The sequence below is a fragment of the Asterias rubens genome, chromosome 10 (genome assembly GCF_902459465.1).
Source record: "Asterias rubens chromosome 10, eAstRub1.3, whole genome shotgun sequence".
Lineage (NCBI taxonomy): Eukaryota > Metazoa > Echinodermata > Asteroidea > Forcipulatida > Asteriidae > Asterias > Asterias rubens.
The window spans coordinates 15,443,880-15,468,774 of record NC_047071.1 but is presented as its reverse complement, the minus strand read 5'-3'; the positions used below and the strand labels follow the sequence as shown (position 1 = coordinate 15,468,774).

Here is a 24,895-nt window from a genome sequence, read left to right as displayed (position 1 = left end):
ATTGCAGAAAACTGTTTGTGGATCACTAGTGGGCTGCTTGTTGAATAAGTGCTAAACCATATTTGTTTAAAATTAGAACTAAGGGTTTTGATTAATTAGTATGAACTATTTTAATGTCTGTGTAATTTTTCCATAGGTGCAAATATCGAATTGCAGAACAGTCTTCAAAATGTCTTACAGGATTTTACAAAAGCTGCACAGAGCTACGCTAAGGTCAGTCACAACTTCATTCGTTTTAAGAAGATGCAAATTTCCCCAGAAAAAAAGCTATTACCAGTATGCTCCAAGGTAGAGGCAAATCACACCTGTTCTCCTTTTTTTTTCTCCTTTTCCAAACAGTGGACTTAATTGGATCATGAACAAACCAGTAGGGTTGACTGCCCCAGACCGATAAACTGCCAATCCATTAAAGCCATTATACACTTTCGGAACAGAAAACAAAATAAAAGTTCACAGATTTACAAATAACTTACAGGTTTTACAGAAGGTAATGGTAAAAGACTTCTCTTGAAATATTATTCCATTAAATGCTTTACTTTTTGAGAAAACATTAAAACAAATATCAATTCTCGACATCGAGAATTACAGATTTTATAGTAAACACATGTCATGACACGGCGAAACATGCGGAAACAAGGGTGGGTTTTCCCAATATTTTCTCCCGACTCCGATGACCAATTGAGCCTAAATTTTCACAGGTTTGTTATTTTATATGGAAGTTGTGATACATGAGGTGTGGGCCTTTGGACAATACTGTTTACCGAAAGTGTCCAATGGCTTTAAGCGAATTAGTTCAATGTAAACACTCAGTAAAAAGGACTATTTCAAGTTTTTGTGACCAAACTCAGAAATTCTTCAATGGAGATTTCCTGTAACGTAAATCTCCTTGAATCTTAAAATTTTGTACATAATACATAATAATAAATAGCTACTGCAAGTGTTGCATGTGTAAGAACATTTCCCACATACATTGCGTACGAAGGAAGGAGACAAAATCGTGCAAGACTTTCTCAATCTACTTGTAAGTGTGATGTAATTCCACTGCCAACTTTACAGGTTTCTTTGCCTTCCCTTTTAAAATAAATCTTCTTATTCCTTTACAGGACAACTGTCTGAGACACGCTGAGCAGTGTGTGAAGCAGGCCCGCTTAGTTGCATTACAACTTCATCTACTTCCAACTAAGCAACATGTCATCAATCTAGACTCCAAAGCTCTGACGTCTTTCATGAATAAACACACAAAGTTCCATGAGGTATGTTGGAACCTTGTAAATCTCTTTTGAATGCTGTGTATTTTACGGTGTAAATACCTTCACTTTGTTGAAAGTTAAAACATTTTTTGAAACAACTGCAGTGATTAGCTTAATATTGCGTCTTGCGTCACATGCCAGCCAATTAACAGGTTGGGCCATTCAGAATGGTCAATTAACCTTTTTTTTTGTCTCCCTTTTTTTTTTTTTTCTCACCCAACACTTGGTTGACAAAATGACACCATGTGCACAAGGTATTTATTAGTTTGTTATAAGCTCTGTATACTCGGTGCTTGCCAGAGCTCTGCTGGAAAAAAAACACCACATGCATACTATGCAGGGGTGATAAGATCCATGACCCCTGACATTCTAGAGCAGGGGTGGGTTTCACAAAGAGTTAGGACTAGTCTTATCTCGAGTTAGGACCAGTTACTCGTCCTAACTTAGGACTAGCCATACGCTTTTGATATCTCCTAGGACTAGTCCTAACTCTTTGTGAAAACGACCCCAGATGTCTCAAGCTTACTTTGTTTTTAAAACAATGTTTAGAAGTAAGAAGACTCCAGAATTCCAAAAAGAATGTACTCCGCGATAGAAGAGTATATAGCAAGACAAATTCTCAAAAGAGCACAATCTACCCACCAAGTAGATATACACATGGTATAGAAAGGTTTGCTTTCTCCAGAAGACGATCAGAGCATACTGATCGAAACAACGGTTCTTTTCAGAACCACCCCAACTCATTAGAGATAGTCAATACAGGGTGTTACCGCAAACCTTTCTATATCGTATTTCCACCATGCAAAGTTTAAAATCCTACTTATACACATGGTGTTACCGCAAACCAAATATACATTAAAAAAATGTGTGTTTTTTTTCTAGGCACTGATCGTAGCCGATGCCTATGGGATGATGCAATCCTTATGGTCCGATGCTATCTATCACGTCGTCGTCATGCAAGGAGATTTCCAATACCTGGAGGACTATAGCGTCTGTAAACCTCTTGATGGATCTCTCTTCAGGGATGTCGCTAACAAGTAAGAAAAGAAGAAATAGTTAGGTAGTGTGTGATGCGATCAAGCAAAATGAGTGGTTTTCAACCCGGCAGCAGGCCTGTATGTATGCTTCATTTTTAAAATGGCAAAGGCACCAAGGCGTTCTCTCCTTGGTAAAAGGCACCCTATGAGGAAGTTTTAAATTTCTACTGGAGCATTTTAAGGGCACCAATGCAATTACCAGGGGCATGGAGGCAATCGCCTTCAATGTCTCTGTGAAGTATCTGGTAATTTGTTTTATTTTGTATGTACATTTGGAGAGAGCCTTATCTATGGTTTAATGCTGTCCAAACCCCATGCTGATACCACCTTTGGTTGTGAAAGCAGAAATACAAACAAAACTGAGAGAACAAAACTGAGAAAAAGGTGTTTAAAGTCTAGTTGTTTATTGAAGATATATTGCCACATTTTATTTAACCCATTTTGACAATATTTATTAGAATGAAAGTTAAGATAAAATAAAATATACAAGATAAAATAAAATATATTTTGGAATATAAATTTTAAACGAACCAATGGGCTATTTTATTATATTTTTTTTCTCCATACTGATACTTCTGCGATTTCAAAAATGGCCTTATTAAACACTCCTACTCATTCTAGGTATCGTCAAGAAAGCAGCCGACTGTTTCAGGCCTCGACCAACATGAAGAAGTTTTTGAGTTACTGTAGTGAAGTATTGACAGCCTACAAGATTGCCACTGAGCTGGGTTTCCAGGACCTGGCTGTGAATCTACTGGAGGGTGAAGCAGGGTCGTACCTCAAGGATGTAGCATGATCTGATGACGGGGACTGAAGGACATCACCTAAGCAACCTTTGCTTCTCAACAAAGTTATAAGGCCCAATTTCAAAGTAGCTGTGCACAAAGTAGCTAAGCACAAAGCAATCATGCTAAGCTACAAATACCATGTCATATGCTTCATTAGTTATTAATATGATTAAATTTGAAAATGTTTGCATTGCATCAATATTTAATATTGTGAAGCAACTGCAGGGCCAAATCTTACCGGCTCCCACAAATTGAGAGAAAAAATTATTCTAGCGTTAATGTATAATTTCTGAGCACCAAAGGCTTAAGCGGTAAGCCGTGTCAGAATTATTGGCTACGGCTTCATCAATCAACATGCACTGAAGTATAAAACGTTCTTAGCAACACACTTAACAACAGTTGTACTGGTAGTTGTAGTTGTAGCCACTCATTCAGAAACAACCTTATTTTTTCGTAATTGCAAATTGCAAGGTTTTTTTTTTTTTTTTAGTCTGTGGGAGCAGCCATATTATATACTTTGAGATAAAAATAATATTTCCACTAAACTAAATCTATATTAAATCTTCTGCAAGTTAATACTTTATACAATTGTGTCACTATAAGTGCAATTATGTAAATAAATAAAAAGCCAATTTATAATATAAAAATTGTTTTCGTACATTTGATGACGTTTACTTTTCTATTAAATATTAATAAACAAAATCAAAGACGCTGTCAATTTTGTATTATTTCAGTTATGTAGGCCGTACCTTCTCTAAGTTCATATAGCCCCCCCCACCCCCTACTCAAAGGAAAAGTCCATGGCAATCGGCCTAGTCCCCAGAATGGCTTTAACACACTGATCATCTCAAAATTTGCCTTAAATTTGATGTTAGCTGGATGCAGAAAGCGACCGATCAGATCTACGATCTATCTAAGATATCAGAAAGACGGCTGTAGATCTCAGGGCACTGTCTACAATCACACATAGTTGCCTACGAGCCAAATCATCATGTGTACCAAGGATTTCTACTCTTCAACCATGCTTCAACCCACAGATTAATGTGTTTATCAGAGAGTAAAGCCACAAGCCCAGAAATCTGTGGTAAACTGATCCATGTAATTGGACATTGTTTTGTAAAACTTTGTGAATGACTTCTGACATTATAGGCCTACTGACAAAATACAGAACCGCTCAAATTAAGGCTAGATGGGATCAGTTGATAGAGTGCCAAGTCAAGGTTCAAATCAAGAAATCGGGGCCCAATGTCATAAAGCTTGTAAGCACAAAAACTTGCTTAGCATAGAAAGGTTTTGCTTAACAGAGACAGGTTACTAGCCAAAATAACACTAAGTTGACATTGTTGTGACTGGTGCCCCGCTAATTTGTTGCTTACCAAATAAATTTGTCAAGCAGCATTTTCTTCTAAACAGCTTTTATGAAGTTGGGCCCTGATGGACCCATATGCATCAAGGTGCTCAGCAGAAAGTTGTGCTTGGCAATTATTTTGTTTCTACTAAGCAAATGTTAGCAAGGAACCAGTCGAAAACACTTTACATCTAAGCATTTTGGCTGGTAACCTGTTTCTGCTAAGCAACATTGTTCTTTGCTTAGCAATGTGTTTTTTCTTGATAGATTTTTGAAATGGGGCCCTTGGCTTGATTGGGAAAATGTGTCAGTTTTTATTATCAGACTAAAATATGGTTATGTTAGCATTGATGTTTTCTTTACATATTTGAAGCATTTTTTACAGATTTGATTTCATCAGTTAAGCTGTGTGGAAAAATTACTGACTAAATTGTCCCCTTTCATTTTTTTTTTATAACGAACAAACCCAAACAAGACGCTTGAGGGCGCAAACTGACATCACCACCACCGGCGATTCGACGAGAGAAACGAGAAAATGGTCATCCCTGGTAGTTTGCCAACTTTGACTGCATTTAATTAGACAGAGGAACCAATGAAAACTCCCCTTGTTCACTGCATTGCCGTACACACAGTGCACCGTGTGTGTACGTTTGGCAATGCGCTTTTATGCTCACTTCCGGACTAAACCGCTTTAGAAAACATAGTGAAACAACACATTATTTACTGGAAAGTTTTAATGTAACTTCGCCTGTGAAAATGCTGTTTTCATACTGGATATAATAGGTATCACTGTATTAGGTTTATCCGTGTAGCTGTTACTGTTCTTCAGGACTGCAGGACTCGTTTTCTAATAAAAAAGGACGGAGGCGTTTGACTTTAAGTCGAACTTCGACGACCGATGCCAAATGGCCATGGACTGCCTGATTTTCACTCCCGTTTGGCCCGGTAAGAATTGTTCTGGGGTTGCGCGGACGGTGTGGTTTGCGGTGGTTTGTGATGGGTGCAGTGTAGTCGTATTTAATGACCGTGCCTGTGGAGTTTTTGTGCACGATGTAGTTTTAAAGATGTTACTTTAGTTTTTAGTGGAGGAATAATCTAAATAAACAACAGTGTGGGCGTAATTTTCTTTCATTGTCATTCCAATTGTGTCTATTCATAAAATGAATTTAATTTTAAATCTTACTTTTTTCAATTCTTGTTGTTTGTTTTGGCTGTTGTTTGTATTTTCCTGCTGGGCATGGCTAAAGTTTGCCAAAGAAATCAAATAAATTAAAAACACAAATAAAGCACATGCATGGCCATGGCTGTTGTAAATTTGATCGCAAATTGTCCCAGGAAATATTTTTGTTTTAAAAATCAAATTCTGCTACATGCCAAATAAAACTGTTAGTAGGCCTAATGTAATATTAACAATGATTAAGGATAACTTTCCGTATGGTGCACCACCTTTTCACTCATTTTTACAAAAAAGGATATCTCATTGAGGTAAATTAGATACTATATTATTTCATATCGAATTAAAAAGTGGTGGCGCCATACAAAAACTTTTCCCTAAATTATACTTGTGAATGTGCAAAAATCACTGATAAAAAATATTCCATATCACACTGCCACCTTTTCAAAGTCATTGTTTTCAAAAGCATATCACATTTGAGAAAATACTATTTTATTTCATGATGAAGTTAAAAAGTTGCAGGCAGATACTAGACCAATTGCTTATAAACAAAATATTAAATCTTGGAATTTCTGTTATTGAAGTATAATGTACCTGGGCTAGCTAACCTTGTGAATGATTTCCCTTGTTTCGTATAGCAAAATGTCACTAGATTATCTCATTTGCTTATAATAGTATAAAAGTATTAGTACTCCGTTGTGCACAATAAGTTGTTCCCTGCCCTTTGATACCTCCTTTATATGCGCTATTAACAAACAGAGTACACTTTAGTGTTAGTTTAGTTATGCGTACAAAATGCCAGATTCAATGTTAACACTCTAAAATGTGTACTTATTAATATTGTAGAATTATTATTTTGGTTAATTAATGTTGGGCCAGGGTGGTGACAACGTTTGGCTGTTTCTTGCGATAGAGACATGAGTGAGAGTGTTGGCGAAATTAATGACAGTGCCAAAACTGATGAAAAAATGCGAAGACAAAGAAAATGTGATCCATGTCTAGTGACTCCAAATCACTTCACAGTCAGCTGGCTGTGATGATTCACGCTAACTCATGGTTTCTCAGCTTATCTTTCTGAGCTGTCAAACAACCGCAGCCAACTGATACAATCTTACTGTTAAAGACCTCTTAATGTTCCAGCAGTACAAGTACATAAATATTTATGGAATAATTCACCGTTTTGTGGGATTGCTGAAACAACCATACAACCAGGCCTGGCACTTCACGGAGGCAACGAAGGCGATTGCCTCCGTTGCGCCTTGCCATTGCCTTGGTGCCCTTGAAATGCTCCAGTAGAAATTTACAATTTCCTCATAGGGTGCCCTTTGCCAAAGAGAAAATGCCTTGGTGCCCTTGCCCTTTCAAAAACAAAGCATACGGGCCTGCATACAACCTTGTCAGAGTACTTCCAAGATATTGAAAACATTCTGATTGCATTTTTAGTTTCTAAAAAAGAAGAGAAAAAAAGAGGTTGTTATAAACCAAAATACTTCATTTCTGGTCAGTTTAGCAAGTTTACACACCCACGAGACTGCATAGCACAATTTCAATTTTCTTTGTAAAAATGTATTCAAAATTCATAGCTTACTGTGTTAACAAGCAAACAGTGTACAAAATCCAATCTGGTTTACAAAGTTAAAATCATTCGCATTTCCTGAAAGTTGATACAGTGTACAAACTAGATCTACATAAACTACATGTAGGTCATGATCCAATTTGATCCGTGTCCGTGGATTAAAAAAGACACAGAAAACTGAGGCCAACTGTCTATTGAATTTGATAAATCGTACGACATAAATTATACAGGGAAGTGAGGTCAAATTTTACAGTAACGGAATTTATCTTGAAGTTGCCATTAGTGTGAGTATGATTTTAAAGGGACAGTTTGATATTTGTTTAGCAGGGCTCAAAATTGGAGAGAAAATCCACAAGACCACAGGGCATGTTCTAAAATGTTTGTTGTCCCAAAATTGTTGTAACAAGATCATAACATTGTTTTTAATGAAAACAATTTTCATTTGAAAAAGTAAGCACTAAGATGCTAATTGAGAAAATATAATATATCATTCGTTTTTTTTGGTAGAATTGAAAGGTGTGTATCAGACCCAAAGTCAAACATCGCTTGTTTTTGTTAAAAATATTACACTACGGGTGTTTTTAAAATGTTTATTTAATTGAAAAACACAAGACTGTCGGACTCCTCCGAGTTTACAGGCCCAATTTTAAATTGACTGGTCTTGGACCTGTAGTCCAATCCAGTCCAGTGTACAATTCAAGGCCAGTTTTAGGGAGAGCATTATTTTAAAATAATATTCAGAAAATACATGGACACACTTGTATATTGTGTGATTATAAGTAAACAACACTTGATAAGTCACCACTCACCAGCTACCTTACTATACTTGTACTTGAAATGCCAGATGTCAAATTTTATTTGACACATTGATCAGACATGTATGTAGAACTGTTTTCCTGGATATCCTACTACATGAATAAGTTGAACTTGTTTACCCCATATACATAGCATTGGATTACTTAAAGCCATTGGACCCTTTCGGTTCAGAAAAAAAAATAAAAGTTCACAGATTTACAAATAACTTACAGGGTTTACAGAAGGCAATGGTGAAAGACTTCTCTTGAAATATTATTCCATGAAAAGCTTTACTTTTTGAGAAAACAGCAAAACAATATAAATTCTCGTTAACGAGAATTGCGGATTTATTTTAAACACATGTCATGACACGGCGAAACGCGCGGAAACAAGGGTGGGTTTTTCCGTCATTTTCTCCCGATTCCGATGACCGATTGAGCCTAAATTTTCACAGGTTTGTTATTTGATATAGAAGTTGTGGTACACAAAGTGTGGGCCTCTGGACAACACTGTTTACCGAAAAGGTCCAATGGCTTTAACCTTTTGTCATGTTTGTTGTTGTAACTTGTTTTCATGTGGCTCTGTTGACAATACATGTAATCAACATACTCTATTTTGACAAAACTCACAGTATGATTGCCAGATTTCCTCTTGGCATTGGTCATTCGGTTGACATTTTATGTGAACTGTTCTGAATAAATACCTGTACCGGACACAGTCATGCAGATCATCATTTGTGAAAGTTATGGTTCTTGTAAAACACCTACATGTAGAAGCGTGGTGTGTGAAGTGGGAGTCGCAGATGGTGAATTTCCTGACAACACTCCTTGAACACCTTGGTGGATTTAGTGGCAATTTCCTGTGGACTACAAAGTGTTGTGTATTTTTTTGTTTTGCCAGTAGCCCTTGATGCAGAATTACTGTCCAGGCTCTGAGTATGTCTCATCAAGGTCCTCAATGCATGGTTTATTGTACAAGAACTTGGCCTATTGTGCTTGGAGGGACACACTCAATGGGCGATGTGTTAATGGCTTTAAGTACATGCCTGAATAATCTACCTGGAAGGTCCAGTCTAGGAGGTCTGGTTGTGCTATTAACATGTCTAGTCTGCTCTTTTACTGTGACTTCATTGTCACTGTTTTGGGGTTTAAAAAGGAAACAAAGATACTAGGCACAATAGCCAGTAGCCACAACCACAAGTCCTACCCTGTGGTTTTCAATTTACTCTAACAAAAGTGTGTGCGCGTAACATTATTATAGTGACTGTGTTTCTGAAACTCATTCTAAAAACAAACACTTCTGTGTTAATCTAGTTTTCTTGCAAAGAGACTAATCTGGTTGAAATGTTTTCCTTGTGTTTACTCAGGTATTGTAGCTGTCTGTTAAAATGAGTCTTGACTGTGACATCGACAACACAGTGTACCGAGTGCGTGTACACCCAGGATCAGTGGTCCCTGAACGTGGCTGGGTGTCCGTTGAGGCTACCAAGCAGACCACAACAGCTGAGATCCTGCAGACTGTCTTGACCAAGCTCAACCTCAACCAGCATCAGGACAGGTACAACCTCGCAGAAGTCTGCGAGGAGTCCGGCCAAAGTTGCAAAGAGCGCCAGCTCGACCCCGAAGAGTGTCCTGTGAAGCTGCAGCTGCTGTGGCCGAAGGTGCTCTCGGACGACGAGTCAGAGTCGCCGTACTTCTACACAAACTTCCGCTTCTTCTTAAGAAGCATGCACGACAACCTCTCAAGTCGGGTTTCCAACTCCGCGGACTACAACACCATCGACTCCTTTGTGAGTAACTTCTTTCCGCATCCGTCGTCGGACAAGGAATACCATGACCTGTGCAACCTTCCGGACCTCAACGAGAAGACGCTTCTCGGGAATCTCGCCGCTCGCTTCCGCCAGGGGAAGATCTACACCTACGTTGGATCAATACTTATCGCCGTGAACCCTTTTAAGTTCTTCCCGATCTACAATCCAAAGTATGTCAACCTTTATCAGAACCACAGTCTTGGGGAGCTTCCCCCTCACATCTTTGCCATCGCGGATTCGGCGTTCCATACAATGCTGCAGGAGAAGCGTAACCAGTGTATTGTTATATCGGGCGAGAGCGGATCTGGGAAGACAGAAAGTACCAACTTATTAATACATCATCTGACGGCACTGAGTCGTAAGGGGCATGCTAGCGGGGTGGAACAGACGCTGCTGGGAGCTGGACCAGTACTGGAGGTAAGACATGGTATCAGAAAATTAATTTGTTTGTATTTTATTTCCATTTTTTATCGGGTAAAGATATGAAATTTCTTGAGAAAAATCAAAGCTGTTGCTCTCAATGTCCTTTTTATATATAGCAAGTTTATTGAAACTTTGGGACACTGTTGGGATGTGAGCAATTTTGTTACCTTTAAGCAACGTACTTGTGAACATGGCCCTCAAAAAGGTTTCAATTTGTAACGTAATATTTGAATGTGCCTTGGGAGTGAGGTACAATACACAATTTTATTTTTGTCATATGCAGTTATGTTTTTTTATTTATTGGTTTGTTTATATTTTTATTTGAATTTATCAATTATTATTATTATTATTATTATTATTATTATTATTATTATTATTATTATTATTATTATTATTTTTTTTTTTTTTTTGGGGGGGGCTGTTAATTTACCAATAATTTGGATATGTAGACTGTTTGATTATCGTTACATACATGAAATATCAAAGATTGTGACTCAATTTCACATTATAAGCACTAAGGTTCGTCTAAAGATGAGTTGTCAGTGTCACTAGTAATTTGTATTGTGACATCAGACTTTGCTTAGCAGACGATTACAAAGGTTAGAATCAATCTTATCTCTTTGTAAAATCAATTTAATGTAAAAAAAACAAAAAACAAAAAAACTGCTTGGAGTAAAATTTTGTTGTCGGACCCTTGTCTGGTATTTACATTATTACAATTTAAATTTGCACTACGTGTACTGTACACTCAACCACGCACAATTGCACAATATTTGCACACAGACTTGTACAGTGTATTTGCAGTACATGTTTCTTGTTCTTTTTGCCAATATTATTGTTCATTAAGATATTAAAATGTGCTGGTGGTGATAATGGTTAAGCATACTTGGGTTTTAACTGGTACCATAGAGGAATCCTTCTCACATGCTGGTACGTATATCGGATACGTTTGTTACTTATTATTAGATTTAAAAGAAAATACAATTAGCTGAATTGCAAACTGCTTAGTGCTTATCATACATGTAGATAGTTTGGGTTATTGTTTTTACACTGGTGGCTAATGGCCAAATTACAGTAAAAATTACAATTATACAAATATAGTTTACATAAAAAAATTTTTTTTTACATTTATAAAAAAGTAGAAAGTTTTATTGAAAATACATATAGCCATTGAAAGCTACATAAAAAACTCAAAGAGACACAAATAAACCACCAACAAAACACACAAACGAAAGTAACTCTCTACCAACCAAAAGGACTGAAACTAGATGGTATAAACGGGGGAAAATACCTAATGGCCTGACATGTTGACCCTAGCAGAGTCTTTCTTGAAGGCTAAAATTGAAATAATAATTAAATATACTGAGTTAAGTGCTCCATACTTCATGAAATATTCATTCACGCTTTCTACTGAATGCACACACCGCTTGCTCTCCCACAGGACCCAGTTTCCACCAGCCTCTCAATTTAATAAAAACCTGACCAACGTCTGACCTTGACCCCAACAGGGTTTCAATGTTTAAAGGAAGTTATTGTCTGATTGCTCCATGGTCTGATACAGCAATAAAATACACACTGTGTTGCTACATGCTCCATGGTTGCTACTAGCAGTGGTCATGAGTTTCATTTAGCCTTCGAGAAAGACTCTGCTAGGGTCAAACGTCAGGCCATTAACTATTTTTTGAGTTTCATCATAATAACATCCCAATCATGAGCTCCCAGGGCCATGGGCGAAACCTCCCTTTGTGGCCCATCAACTCAAGCATGAAGCCAGTAGAAACAATCAATGCTGTTTTTAGACTGCTGTGATAAAGTCTCACTGTTTCTTTGTAGTGTGCTGTTTTTCAATAGGCCTTTGTGTTGGGAGAGCTCTCTCAGTTCAGTCATTGCTCCATGGTTCAGTGTATGAATCTATGAGACCATGGGCCAAAGGTGGAAGATAAAAATAGTTAACATTATCTGTACTGTGTGTTTCGATGACACAAAATATAAAATATTTTGCAAAATGTAGGGTTCTTGTCTGCAATCTCGTATAAATCTCAGCTGCATGGCTGACAACTGATGAAACAGGATTCGTTATTCTGGTAAAACAAAACACTCCCAAGTTTGCTTTTTTCACTTAACAGCGAAATTTGTATTCCTACAGTTGAAAACATCAGTTTTAACCCAACCAGTTTTGTGTACGGTCCTCTTGTTCTTTAGCAACATTTGAAATCTATCCACTCCTTGAATTATCTCCTTCCATAATAAATAATACACCGGAGGCATTTGCCCTTTGTAAGTCAATACATTGGCAATGTCAAGTCTTTCCGATGACACTGTTTATCTTTTGGAAGGTTACCATGTACTGTTGGGGTGTCCTAGCATAGCTTGAGTATTATATCTGGAGCATGTGTAGTGGGGGACAAGTACACGTAACACAACCTGAGCTATCAATCTTGCTTGTTCAAAAATAAATAGAGCCGAGTTTGGAATGGACTGATGTTTATAAAGTACACTTTGTATTTTGCCGTTGGTTTTTATTTGAGTGGATGAACACCACTGATGAACACAACTGCTTCAAATCTTTTGATGCACTTGTTAAGATAAAAAGTGTTGGCGGTACAGCTAGATAATGTGTACTGTAGTTGTACGACATGTAGAGGCAACTAGCATTCAATATAGGCTTAAAGGGAAGGTACATGTATGGTTATTGTCAAAGACCAATCTTCTCACTTGGTGTATCCCATCATAACCATGAAATAACAAGCCTGTGAAAATTTGGGTTCAATTGGTCTTCGAAGTTGCGAGAAAATGATGATAGACAAAACACCCTTGTTGGCAGGGCTCGAATTTGGGGAAAAAATCCACAAGACCGCAGGGCTTACTGCTCAGAATTTTAACTGGACCGGAAGATTTTTTACAAGACCAAAATTTTATTAGGAAAAAAAAAAGGGTGCATAAACATAAATGGTTTGAGACTAGATGTACAAGGTGTGAGCATGAGTAAACTGAATGGAAAACTTGTATGCAGCCTGATGCACGTAAAAAAAGGACTGATTGACGTTCCGCAAGCGTGCTCAGAACACTGATTTGACGACAAGTAAAACAAAAACTTTTAGTCTAAATGAGATTGAAATACATTTTTTAATGAAAGATAATATATTTCATATAATTATTTGTAATAGTAACTATATTAGTATGCATAAAAAAAACACAAGACTGCCGGACTTGTTCGGCATAAAGTTTACTGGACCGAAGCTAAAATCACTGGCCTCGGGCCTGCGGTCTAGCGTGAAATTCGAGCCCTGGTTGGGCGAAGTTTTGTGCTTTCACATAAGAATAAAACTAAAAGACTTCTAGCTAGAAGTCTTTTATTATTTTAGTGAGAAATCACCTCTTTCTCAAAAACTACGTTACTTCAGAGGGAGTCGTTTCCCACAATGTTTTATACTATCAACAGCTCTCTAATGCTTGTTTTTAAGTCAGTTTTTTAAGTTGAGTAATTACCAAACGTGTACCTTCCCTTTAACCCTTTTCGCGTGGTACATGTAGATTTGAATAAAAGGTGGTACAATGACTTGCCTAGTCACAAAAGTTACCACTTAAAATTTGAATTCCTCGGACCGGATCCTTCCTCCATGCTCGGACTAAGTAGGCAGTTGCTATATATGTTGTCAAATGAACCAGGGCAAGTTTTGTATCACAACCTCCAGATGAACAAAGCCTAGCCTGACACCGTCTTCCACACAAGTTACACTCATTCAAAATTGTGAATAGGTGTTTGTCATCTCTTATGTAACTAGCAAAAGCTTGCCCCTAATCATCTGACATTATTCAACTGTCTCTTTAGTCTGAGGAATTAAAATTTAGGCGGGAACTTGTGTCAAGTCATTGCACTAGATCAAATCTAAATTTACTCGCTCTGGCTTAATGGTCAACTAACTATCTAAAAAAAAATTTTTGGGGGTGCACTTTTTACATTGATATTGAAAACTTGCAACTTAAAGTTTGTGAAAAACTTATTTCCCAGCACTCGGTTGTTATTTGATTTGTCACATGAAAAGAAATATAAGCAAGTCCTGGACGTGTACAATCAAATGTCTTCTCACCAAGACCATCAGAGCAGAAAAATTAAACCTGTTATTCTGCGTTCTTTCTCATTAAAGCAAGACCAATTTGATGGCCGTAAAAGATTATGCAAGCTAAAAATTAACTAATATTTAGGACCCTTTCAAGGCTATTTTAGAGCTGCAATCTGTGTTTGCTACACATCCAATTAATATCAGTGTTTTATCATTGATTAGAAATAGAATAAAATCTCTCTCCATGGTTCCAGCGATCCTCCTGCCCCCGAAGACCCCCCCCCCTACTCCTTGATGAAAGCATCTTTTCCGCCAGCTTGTTGCCAATCAACCGTAGGGACGAGCGGCTGTCTTCCACAATGAGAAATCTCAAGGGTTAATCCCTGATGGGACTGTAGAATCAACCCCAAGACAACACGCTGAGCTGTTCGTCTTAAGTCTTGAGATCCTGTCTCTTGGCCCAGACGAGATGAATCCCAACTATCTGGTCTAATGAATGGGGGTGTTGTATGACAGCATGTAGGCCCTTCATGTATATGTCGAACTTGGAACAGTCTTTTTAGACTTTGCCTGGTTAATTTAAAGGATTAAAGGGAAGGTATACATATCACTCTTAAAATTAATTACGACATTACAAAAATATTGGTTTAGAAGCCTACAGCAGCTTTCAGTAGTGGTAACAAAATATCTTGAGGAATGTTTCACTGTGAGGTGGATGTAGAAAGATATCAGTTTTTATGTCTCAAAATTAGAATCTGAGAAGCGTTTTCTCAGATTGTATATTTTCCCAATGGACATAACGGATTCGGATTTCTTTTACTGAAGATATATAAAAAAAACGTGACTGGCTTTTATTCAGGATTAAAACAATCAAGTAGTTCCAAAAACCACAGGTAAACTTTGCCTGATCCAGTGTGTATTCCAAAATGGATCTTTAATCCTTTGATTAATTTTGAAAGAATTTATTTTAATGTGAGCAATTACCAGTAAAATAGAACTACATTGCAATTAATTAGAATAGTTTACTCAACCATGAAGATGGTCTCTATAATGCATTACATGTTTTATTTAATGCTGGTATAAAAATGATAATGATAAATAGTATTTAAATGTAAGATGCTCAGGGCACTTAAAAGACACTCAATGTGCTCAAACATGTATTTAATCTTCCTGAGTAGAAAGACACAGTTTATCTGACTTTAAACTTTCACAGGTGACTTATCCTTCTTGATAGTTTTGCCTATAAATCAGCATCACATTGACAAAGACCAAACAATGACCTTACCTTTATTTGAATTAGTATTTGTATGGATAGCTTTACTAAGAAAAACTGTCAAGTATATTTTGGTCTTGTGAATGAATAGGCCTACCCGTCGTGGGCATAAGGGCTTTGGATTTTTTTTTTACCGAGATATCTATAAAAAAAACTTGACTGGCTTTTATTCAGGATTAAAGCCATTATACACTTTCGGTAAACAGTATTGTCCAAGTCCCACACTTCGTGTATCACAACTTTATATAAAATAACAAACCTGTGAAAATTTAGGCTCAATCGGTCATCGGAGTCGGGAGAAAGTAACGGGAAAACACACTCTTGTTTCCGCGCGTTTCGCCGTGTCATGACATGTGTTTAAAATAAATCCGTAATTATCGCTAACGAGAATTTATATTGTTTTACCGTTTTCTCAAAAAGTAAAGCATTTCATGGACTAATATTTCAAGAGAAGTCTTTCACCATTACCTTCTGTAAACCCTGTAAATTATTTGTAAATCTGTGAACTTTTTTTTTTTTTCTGTACCAAAAGGGTCCAATGGCTTTAAAACAATCAAATAGTTCCAAAAACCACAGGTAAACTTTGCCTTTAATGATCCATGTGTATTCCAAAATGGATCTTTAATCCTTTGATTAATTTTGAAAGACTTTATTTTAATGTGATTAAGTACCAGTAAAATAGAACTACATTGTAATTAATTAGAATAGTTTACTCAACCATGAAGATGGTCTCTATAATGCATTACATGTTTTATTTAATGCTGATATAAAAACAATAATGGTAAACAGTATTCATGTAAGGTGCTCAAGGCAATTAAAAGACACTCAAGGTGCTCCAACATTTAATGTATTTAATCTTCCTGAGTATAAAGACACAGCTTATCTGACCCCGTTCCCACTGGACCACGTATTGATCTCCCAATTCGAGAAAAGGGCGATCAAGACCCCGAAAGGGCGATCAAAGGGCGATCAACGAGAAACAGACTCCAGTGGGAACGCGAGGGTGATCAGGATCTGACCGTCCAATTTTGATCCTCGGGGAGTAGGATTAAAGCGGGATCTGATCGCCCTTTTAGATTAACGGGCGATCAAAAGTCTAGTGGGAACGCAAAGGGCGATCAGACCCTGCAATTTGCTAGCAAAACAGTGTTCTTTTTGAAACCACTTCCATTCCCAAAAAGGGGGATCAATGCGCGATCATACTCAAGTGGGAACGCGACCGCGATTTCACGCCTGCAACCAATCTTGTTGCGGGATCCCAATCTCGCAAATGTTGATCCAGTGGGAACGCGGTCTCTGACTTTAAACTTTCACAGGTGACTTATCCTTCTTGATAGTTTTGCCTATAAATCAGCATTACATTGACAAAGACCAAACAATGACCTTACCTTTATTTGAATTAGTATATGTATGGATAGCTTTACAAAGAAAAACCGTCAAGTATATTTTGGTCCTGTGAATTAATACCCGTCGTTATTACCAATTGGTAGTCTCGCCTAGTTGTTTTCAGTCTTTGCATTTAGAGATGAATATTTGGAGTTTCGTTTCACAGGGCTACTCATATAGATACTTGATCCCCTACCAGTGTGCATCTAAACCACAGACAAGACCCATTAATAATACATTACTGTCTGGCTCTTGGATACAGCCCCAGTTTGTGGTCTGGGCTCTCAGCGGTTCACTTGTGACTCATTGCGCTAGTAGAATGCAGTAGCAGACCTGAGGGAAACTGGATTCTTGTGGTACAGGAGAAAAATTGTTTGCCATTTATGTGAACTCGGTACTCGTATCACCTTAGTCTTGGTACAAGACTTTTTTTGTTTATTGTTGTTCATAAAACCATGCATGCTCAACACTTCAAATATGTGACTATTCCACCGATAGAGGGCATTCTCTGGAAGCAACAACAACGCTTGTACCAAGACTACATTCACCTTTATGGGAGGGAGATAAAAATCAGGCCTGATACTTCGCGGAGGCAAATTGCCAGGTAGAATTCTCTCACGATTACTAAAGGAAGACTCCCTTGCCATTACAAGATTTCAATAAAAAACTTTGTATAAAAAGTGAACAGCAGTGTAAATACCACGGACCTAACCTGTGACATCATATTATGTTTACAAAAGAGCCACAGAACCTAAACTTCCATGACCAAATGAAACACCGTATAAAATCTTAAGGTTTTTTGGAGATTGCACTGTCTGATTTTCATCAACTTTTGATATGAAGAAAGCGGGCGCATCTCAAAACTTGTTTACAGGTGAAGCTGTTATTTTTTACTACGTACTCTTGAATTGAAATTCCCCATACGAGCAGTGTAGTATCTTGCTTGTCTGGTAATGCCCTGAATTGTAAAGGTCACTGTTTTTAAACAAATGTTACATCCTATTCCCATACATGGTCTATTGTCTTGGGATGTAGCCAGTTTTATTGCATCAATGTAGCCTTGCTGAGATTTTATTATTGACATAAAAATATTCTACAAAATTGATACTCCCACGTATGGTTTAAAGGTATTGTATAGGATTAGTAAGGATAAAAGTTTAATTTCAGTCTGAAAGCTTGCTGGTTATTAAGTCCATTACCAATTTGTGACATAATTCCCTCTGAAATGAAGTCATTCAAGAAAACTGTCTGAAAACCTTTAAAAATAACAGCGGTTTTTGTTGTTTAATTAAAGGTATTGGGTACTTGTTGCAACACAAAACACACTTTCCACAGTTTTACATTAAAAACTTACACCGTTTAAAGATAATAATAGTAAGTAGAAAGAGTACCTTAAAATATTAGTTGCTGAGGTGCTGCAGTTTTTGAGAAATGAGTAAACGATGTCATGAAAATACATTTTTACATGCTAAAATAATTTTTGTCTCATTATTACTGAGATCTACATTATTTTCATCACTTTGTTATAATACTCATTTCTCAAAAACTACAGCACCTCAGCAAGTAAAATTTTCAGGGAAGTTTGCTACTATCATTATCTTCAAACTGTGTAAGTTTAGTGTAAATCTGCGGATTACTTGTAAGTGTTTTTTTTGTCATACAACAAGTACTAGACCCTTTAAGGACACATGAATGTGATTTCAGGCGGAAAATTACATTGTGTATTCAGAAAATTGTGTATGTGCTCACTTGTGACTCACACAAGGGATTAAACCCAAATATTCACAGGTTTATCTCATGAATACGTACTATGGTTGATCACACAGACCATAACATTGTCTGTGACTATTTTGTCACCTCTATCATTACTGTTTTACACCTTTAAATCTGTTTACATGTTCACATAGTAAATATTATACATAGTCTGATTTGTTACAATTTTAATGTGCACGACACATTTATTATTCTTAGATGATTAAGAGTATGGCTACCATCCATCACTGAAGGGTAAACAAACAATAAAAATGAAAACATAAAATAAAAACCTGGAATGACTAAGGCGAATGAATATATTTTTCAAAGGCCACAATGGCCAAGACTTGGAGTCAACGCAAATCCTTCTGTCAGTTCCCCTGTCATGTGTTGGTGAATGCCGTCACAAATCGTAATGAAATAAAATGGTATGATAAATATTCAGTTATTTTGCCAATAGTAGGCCTATACACTGCTGGCTTATGCATGAAATAACAAACCTGTGAAAATTTGAACTTAACTGGTCGTTGAAGTTGCGAGAGAATAATGGAAGAAAAACACCCTTGTCGCCCAAGTTATGTGCTTTCAGGTGCTTGAATTCTACATATCAAATTCAATTCTAAAATATTTTAGGAAGGAATAACTTCTTTCTCAAAAAAGAGGGAGCCGTTTCCCCAAATTTTAATACTATCAACAGCTCCCCATTGTTCTTTACCAAGTTATTTTTTATGCCAACACTTATTTTTGAGTAATTACCAATAGTGTCCAGTACCTTTAACAAAGACTAAGAGGTTCCACTTTTAAAAGAGTACATTCTGAAGTCTTCAATCTCACTTCTGCTTTGTGGTTACTGTCCTCTGTTAACAACATTCCCCTTACAAAGAGGTCATTTGGCGAGTCCCAGTGATCTTGTGACAGTGAGAGTTGACTGTACTTTCCAATTTGTTGGAAACATATCAAAATATCCAACAATGTCCCTTCTGAATTGGATGTACTTCCCAGAGATCAATTAAACCATTCATGCGTGCATTTGACAATGGTACATTGTACATATCTCGGCCATTTTTTGTCTCGTTGTTGTATGATATTTAAATGTCTACATTGTCTGATCAATACAACAAAATGTGCACACGCTCCTTTTGTCAATGCGTATTTACATCATGTAGAGACACAGTGTAGGGCCATGTAAGGGTATACCTCATGTGTATCTCTGTCCTTTCTCTACCAATCAACCATCAACAACATTTATTTCCATACGTACATCGACATAAACAATTTGATTGTACAGAGACTGAAACTGTATGGAGGCATGACCCATTAAACGCAAAAGGATGGGATGCCTTGTATAGACCTTTATCACGGTGTGACCGTCTTGATTTTACTCCGTTCCAACTTATTGTAACCAAACTGAGGCTGGACGAAATAATAGTCTGGTGCCATAGTTGCGCAATGAATGTTAGCATTCATAACTGTTATTGGAAAAAGGGAACATGACCAAGATGGTGACAGCGTGACAAAGGTCTATAGGCTGGGATGATCAAACAAATGCAAGAAAAAAATGCCACAGTGGACGTTTACTGAGACATTAGTGTTCAAAATAGATCTTGTTTTAAACCAACTTTTAAGGTGATTTAAATTTTAATAAAGCATAGTAGTCCAGTCTATTTTCTATACCATCCACCCTGGTAATAGTTAAAAAGTAGAACTGAGAAGTCTCCCGAACCTCCGATTATCTACTCCGCGGCGGCAGTAGAATAAAGCAAGACAGTTCTCTAAGAACAAACTCTACCTGGCAAGTAGATACACACATGGTGTTACCGCAAACCAAATATACATTTAATAAAGCTGCAATAAATTAAAAAAAAACATTTAAAAGACAACTGTAAGTCTTTGAATTTACATCATTGAACATAGTTTTTTTATACTCGCATGTTCCTAATGATTTTACGTATCTTGGAATATTAAAAGTTACAAAGTTGTAATTTTTTTTCCAAGTAACCTCACCTTTCTCTAGGCACCCTGCTAAATGCAGCAAAACATTATAAAACTAGTCATATAGAAGTCACGTACATGTACTGTATATTCTCAATTAACGATTTTAAGAATTCGTATGAATTACTAATTCAGAAGCTAGCCTTCTAACTATCTGCCTTGTAAAACCAGAAGAATTCCCAAGCTTGTCAGCCGCAATGGTCGTTAACCCTTCAACAACCCGGCTTCATCCTAGACTCTCCCATAGGTTGATATTGCAAGAATCAAGGGTCTTGATCTAGTAGTTTCTAAATATTCTGGTTGTGCTGTGGGAATGTTGTAATGATGACAATGACAGCTGATGAAACATTGGTGGTCATAACCCAATATTCTGATGGTATAATTCATGAAGGGAAAGTGTGCAGGAGGTTTTGAGCCTGAGGGCTGCATCATTCAAAGTGCTTGGGGAAACAGTTATTTTTTTTATTTTTTATTTTTATAAACCGTTGGTAATATTAGTCCATAAAAATGATCATAACATTGACTTAGTACCAAGAGCACTGGGGAGCTGTTGATATTAGAAATCACATCCAATGTGGTATAATAATAGAGAAAGGGGTAATTTTTCAGTTCACAAATTTGAATCTGAGATAGGCTTCAGCTGAGGCATGAAGCCTTTTACTGGCATCGCATCTGGAAGCACTGAATTCTATGCAAGAAGGCTTTTTTTCACCATCATCTTCTGCAACTACAATGATCAATTGAGCCCAAAATGTTGACTTGGTATTTATAATTGGTTTTATAAGCTCTTCTGTCTGTACCATCTGGAGTATCTGAAATGGTTTTATTTCATGATTATGCTGTGAAGTCCTCATTAATTGTTGGCTAAAAATTTATGTTCCCCCTAAAGTAAAGGTAGTGTAAGTTTGTTGCAAATTTGTGTAAAATGAAAAAGAAAACAGAAATTGCAAATCATCTTTACTTATAACGGGTAAACCCTGCAATGATCCAAATTGCAAGTTCCAGTTGCTTTGAAAAAGAGCAAGATGTTCAGCTGAGAAAAAAGGATAATCTTTGATATAAATCCATTATCTTCGTTGAACCAGCTGGTCCAATGGCCAGGTGCCAATGAAAACAGCTGGCAACCAATCCAGTCTCTCTCGAAGTGGTCCGCAGTTAATTGCTTTAAAAAATACTTGTTGCCGAGCCGTTTTCCATGAAAAAAGAACTGTGTGCACAAATTGCAGCTTATCGTCATAAAGTTCACACTTTGAACATGATGTTTCATGCCAAAGAAAATCTATTTTAATTAAGATAATGAGCTAGAATTCATTGTATTGGTCAGTGATAAATAAGGTGAAAGATTAATTGTTATAAAAAAAAAGGTATCGAGCGAAAAAGATTTATAAAGCTTGAAGGGGGTATTTTTAATAATAAATATTTAAAATGTTTTGAGCAGTGGTCAATGTGAGTGGGCCGATAAAAATAACTCACAAATTGACTATAGTGGGATTGGAACAACTAAGACATCTAGCCCTATAAGTTTGCAGTCTCCCTGATTTGTCAATATCTTTGGTCAGGGGTGCCAGAAAGAAGTCAAAATTGTCTACTACCTTGATATAACACTACATACTGAACCATGTATTACTAGGTGAACTTGTGTTCTCATTGGAATGCTTCACCTACTAGTAGGCCCTTAATGAAGCTTCCTACATCTATTGTTATTCATGAGTCAGTGTGTGTGTGTGTATGCTAAAGGTGTGGATGCCTAGCTGGATAAAGCCCAACCTTTGTCCTTATAGTCTATAAAGATATTAATTTTGTAAATGGATAAGGATTACACACAGTTTTGCTGATAGTTGTGGTTATTAGCCACTAACCACTAGCCACTAGCTGCTACTGACCACTACTGAGTATAAAAGTTAAAGTGAGGGTATGACACCTTTGGTATTTATAAGTTTTAATGACTTTAAAAAACTTACTTGGTAGGAAGCACTGCAGCTTTAATTACGTAGTTCTAACTAATTTGAGAAATGGTTCCCTCATAAGGGATGAAAACAAATTGTCAATCTGAGAAATTTTTCTGCATGAAACGGGTTTCAGATTGTGTAATCCGTTTATGTATTTTTCTTTTTGATTGGACACGTTCACTCCTGATTTTTGGCAAAATCTCAAAAACAATTTCAGAAATAAAACTTTCACAGTTTAGTTGTATTTTATCCATGTATGAGTGATTTCAAAAACCAAATGTATACTTTGCCTTTAAAGATGAACTGAGGTACACTGTAGGCTTTGAAGTGGTTTGGGTTTGCACAGCACACCAAAGTGTTAACCTTTTTTGGTGAACTATGGGGTATTTGTAATGTAAGCACTTAATTGTTAACTTCCTCTGTTCCTGGAATTGTGGGTAAAAAAACTAAAATATTAATTATTGGGTGAAAGAACCAAAGGTAAATGATCCACTTATTACAGTCCACAATGTGTTTGCATTACTATATGCATTGTCTGCATTCTCCATACACAGGACTCCCCATAAAAAAAAAACCCAATATCTTCACATTCTCTGTGCGCGGAGTATCATTTATAGCTATCTCGGGCATGATACTTCACAAAGGCAATGAAGATGTTTGCCTCTTTGCCCCCAGGACATTGCCTTGGTGCCCTTGAAATGCTCTCAACATAGTTAACAATTTCTTCATAAAGTGCCCTTTGCCAAGCAGAAAATTACTTGGTCTTTCAAAAATGAAGCACACAGGCCTGAACTGTACAGTAATAAGATGAAAAGTTAAAAAGTTAAAATTGTACGTTGAGTCGAAGTGGAAAGATCAATACTACACCTAGGACCACGGAGTCCTTCCTACAAAAGGTAGGCCTGTATGCTTCATTTTTAAAAAGGGCACCAAGGCATTTTCTCCTCGGTAAAGGGCACCCTATGAGGAAATTGTAAATTTCTACTGCATAGCATTTCAAGAGCACCAATGCAATGACCAGGGGGCATGCAGGCAATTGCCTTTGTTGCTTCCATGAAGTAGCGGGCCTGCTCTAGTCGAGCTGAAACCATCTGAAACAGACACAAGCGTGTCCATGGAATGATTTTCCCAGAGATTAATTAACCAGGGTAGCATGAGAAGAGATGTATTAACATTGTTTACATCTGTCATTTTCAGATGTTTAGGTAACATGAGTCATACATCAAACATGCAGCATATTCCTCAGGCATTTTCCATTACTGCTGGGGGAGATGACTATACAAAATACATGTAGATAAGATTCTCTTATGTCTTATGGTCTTATTCAGTCTCCCATTGTATTGCATCCTAAGATACCGGGAGAAGTTTTGCAATTTATTTGTTTCCCGGATTGTACACAGTCTCCCCCGACAGATGCGCCGTCTTGCCTTGCATGCAGAGACATCAATAGACGCACCCTAAGGGTTTCTTGTCCAGTTTTAAAGGGACACATTGCCTTGTTTGTTCGGACGAGTTGGTCTATGAAAAGCATTTCAAACAATTTGAATGAAATGGATAGGATTGGAAAGATGTTTTAAATGTAGAATCATAATGATCATAGTTTTCCTTACGTCTTGAACCAACACGACACTTCAATTTGTGGAGTCAAACCGTTTACTCCACAAAATGACCGACCGTGTTAGTTGGTAAAGTAAAATGAAAACCACGCATTTTCAAGGCATACATGTATGGGGTGTCGTGGCCGAGTGGATAAGAGCACCGAACTCAAGCTCTGATGCTTCTGTTCAGCAGAGTGTGGGTTCGAATCCAGGTCGTGACACTTGTGTCCCTGAGCAAGACACTTAACTATAATTGCTTCTCTCCACCCAGGGGTAAATGGGTACCTGTGAGGGCAGAGATGGTTCTTGTGATTGGTTTAGCCATGTAGCGCATATAATTGTCGCACAGGCTGTATACTCCCAAGGGAGCTGAGATGGTTTAAGGAATGATTTAAGGCCCAGTGACCAGGGGTAATAATGTCGGAAGCGCTTTGAGACACCCCATGAAAAGCGCTATATAAAAACCGTGTAGTATTATTATTATTATTATATTTGTGTGGATCATTATATTCTACTCAAGTTTTAAAACATCTTTCTAACCATAGACCAACTCGCCCGATCAAAGTCAACAAGTCCCTTTAATATCAGCCAGCAGCTCACCCGGATCCATTATTTTCAGTCCAGTGTCTGATACGAAAAAGCCAATCACGCTGCATGCTCGAGCGGCTAGCCAGGGCTTA

General features: G+C 37.2%; 2 protein-coding genes across 3 annotated transcripts in view; both read left to right on the top strand.

Moving 5' to 3' along the window:
* Positions 1 to 3,735, top strand: part of LOC117295666 (spatacsin-like) — a 34,786-nt gene extending 31,051 nt beyond the window's left edge. The window contains exons 40-43 of the mRNA XM_033778376.1: positions 137 to 213; positions 1,104 to 1,253; positions 2,133 to 2,287; positions 2,909 to 3,735. Coding sequence (XP_033634267.1) covers positions 137 to 213; positions 1,104 to 1,253; positions 2,133 to 2,287; positions 2,909 to 3,083 — 557 coding nt within the window. The 3' untranslated portion in view covers positions 3,084 to 3,735. The remainder of the gene's footprint in view (positions 1 to 136; positions 214 to 1,103; positions 1,254 to 2,132; positions 2,288 to 2,908) is intronic.
* A 1,353-nt stretch (positions 3,736 to 5,088) lies between these two features.
* LOC117295430 (unconventional myosin-IXa-like) overlaps positions 5,089 to 24,895 on the top strand; it is a 65,823-nt gene continuing 46,016 nt past the window's right edge. For both annotated transcript variants that reach the window (XM_033778083.1, XM_033778082.1), the window contains exons 1-2: positions 5,089 to 5,368; positions 9,335 to 10,195. In XM_033778083.1, coding sequence (XP_033633974.1) covers positions 9,356 to 10,195 — 840 coding nt within the window. In that variant the 5' untranslated portion in view covers positions 5,089 to 5,368; positions 9,335 to 9,355. The remainder of the gene's footprint in view (positions 5,369 to 9,334; positions 10,196 to 24,895) is intronic.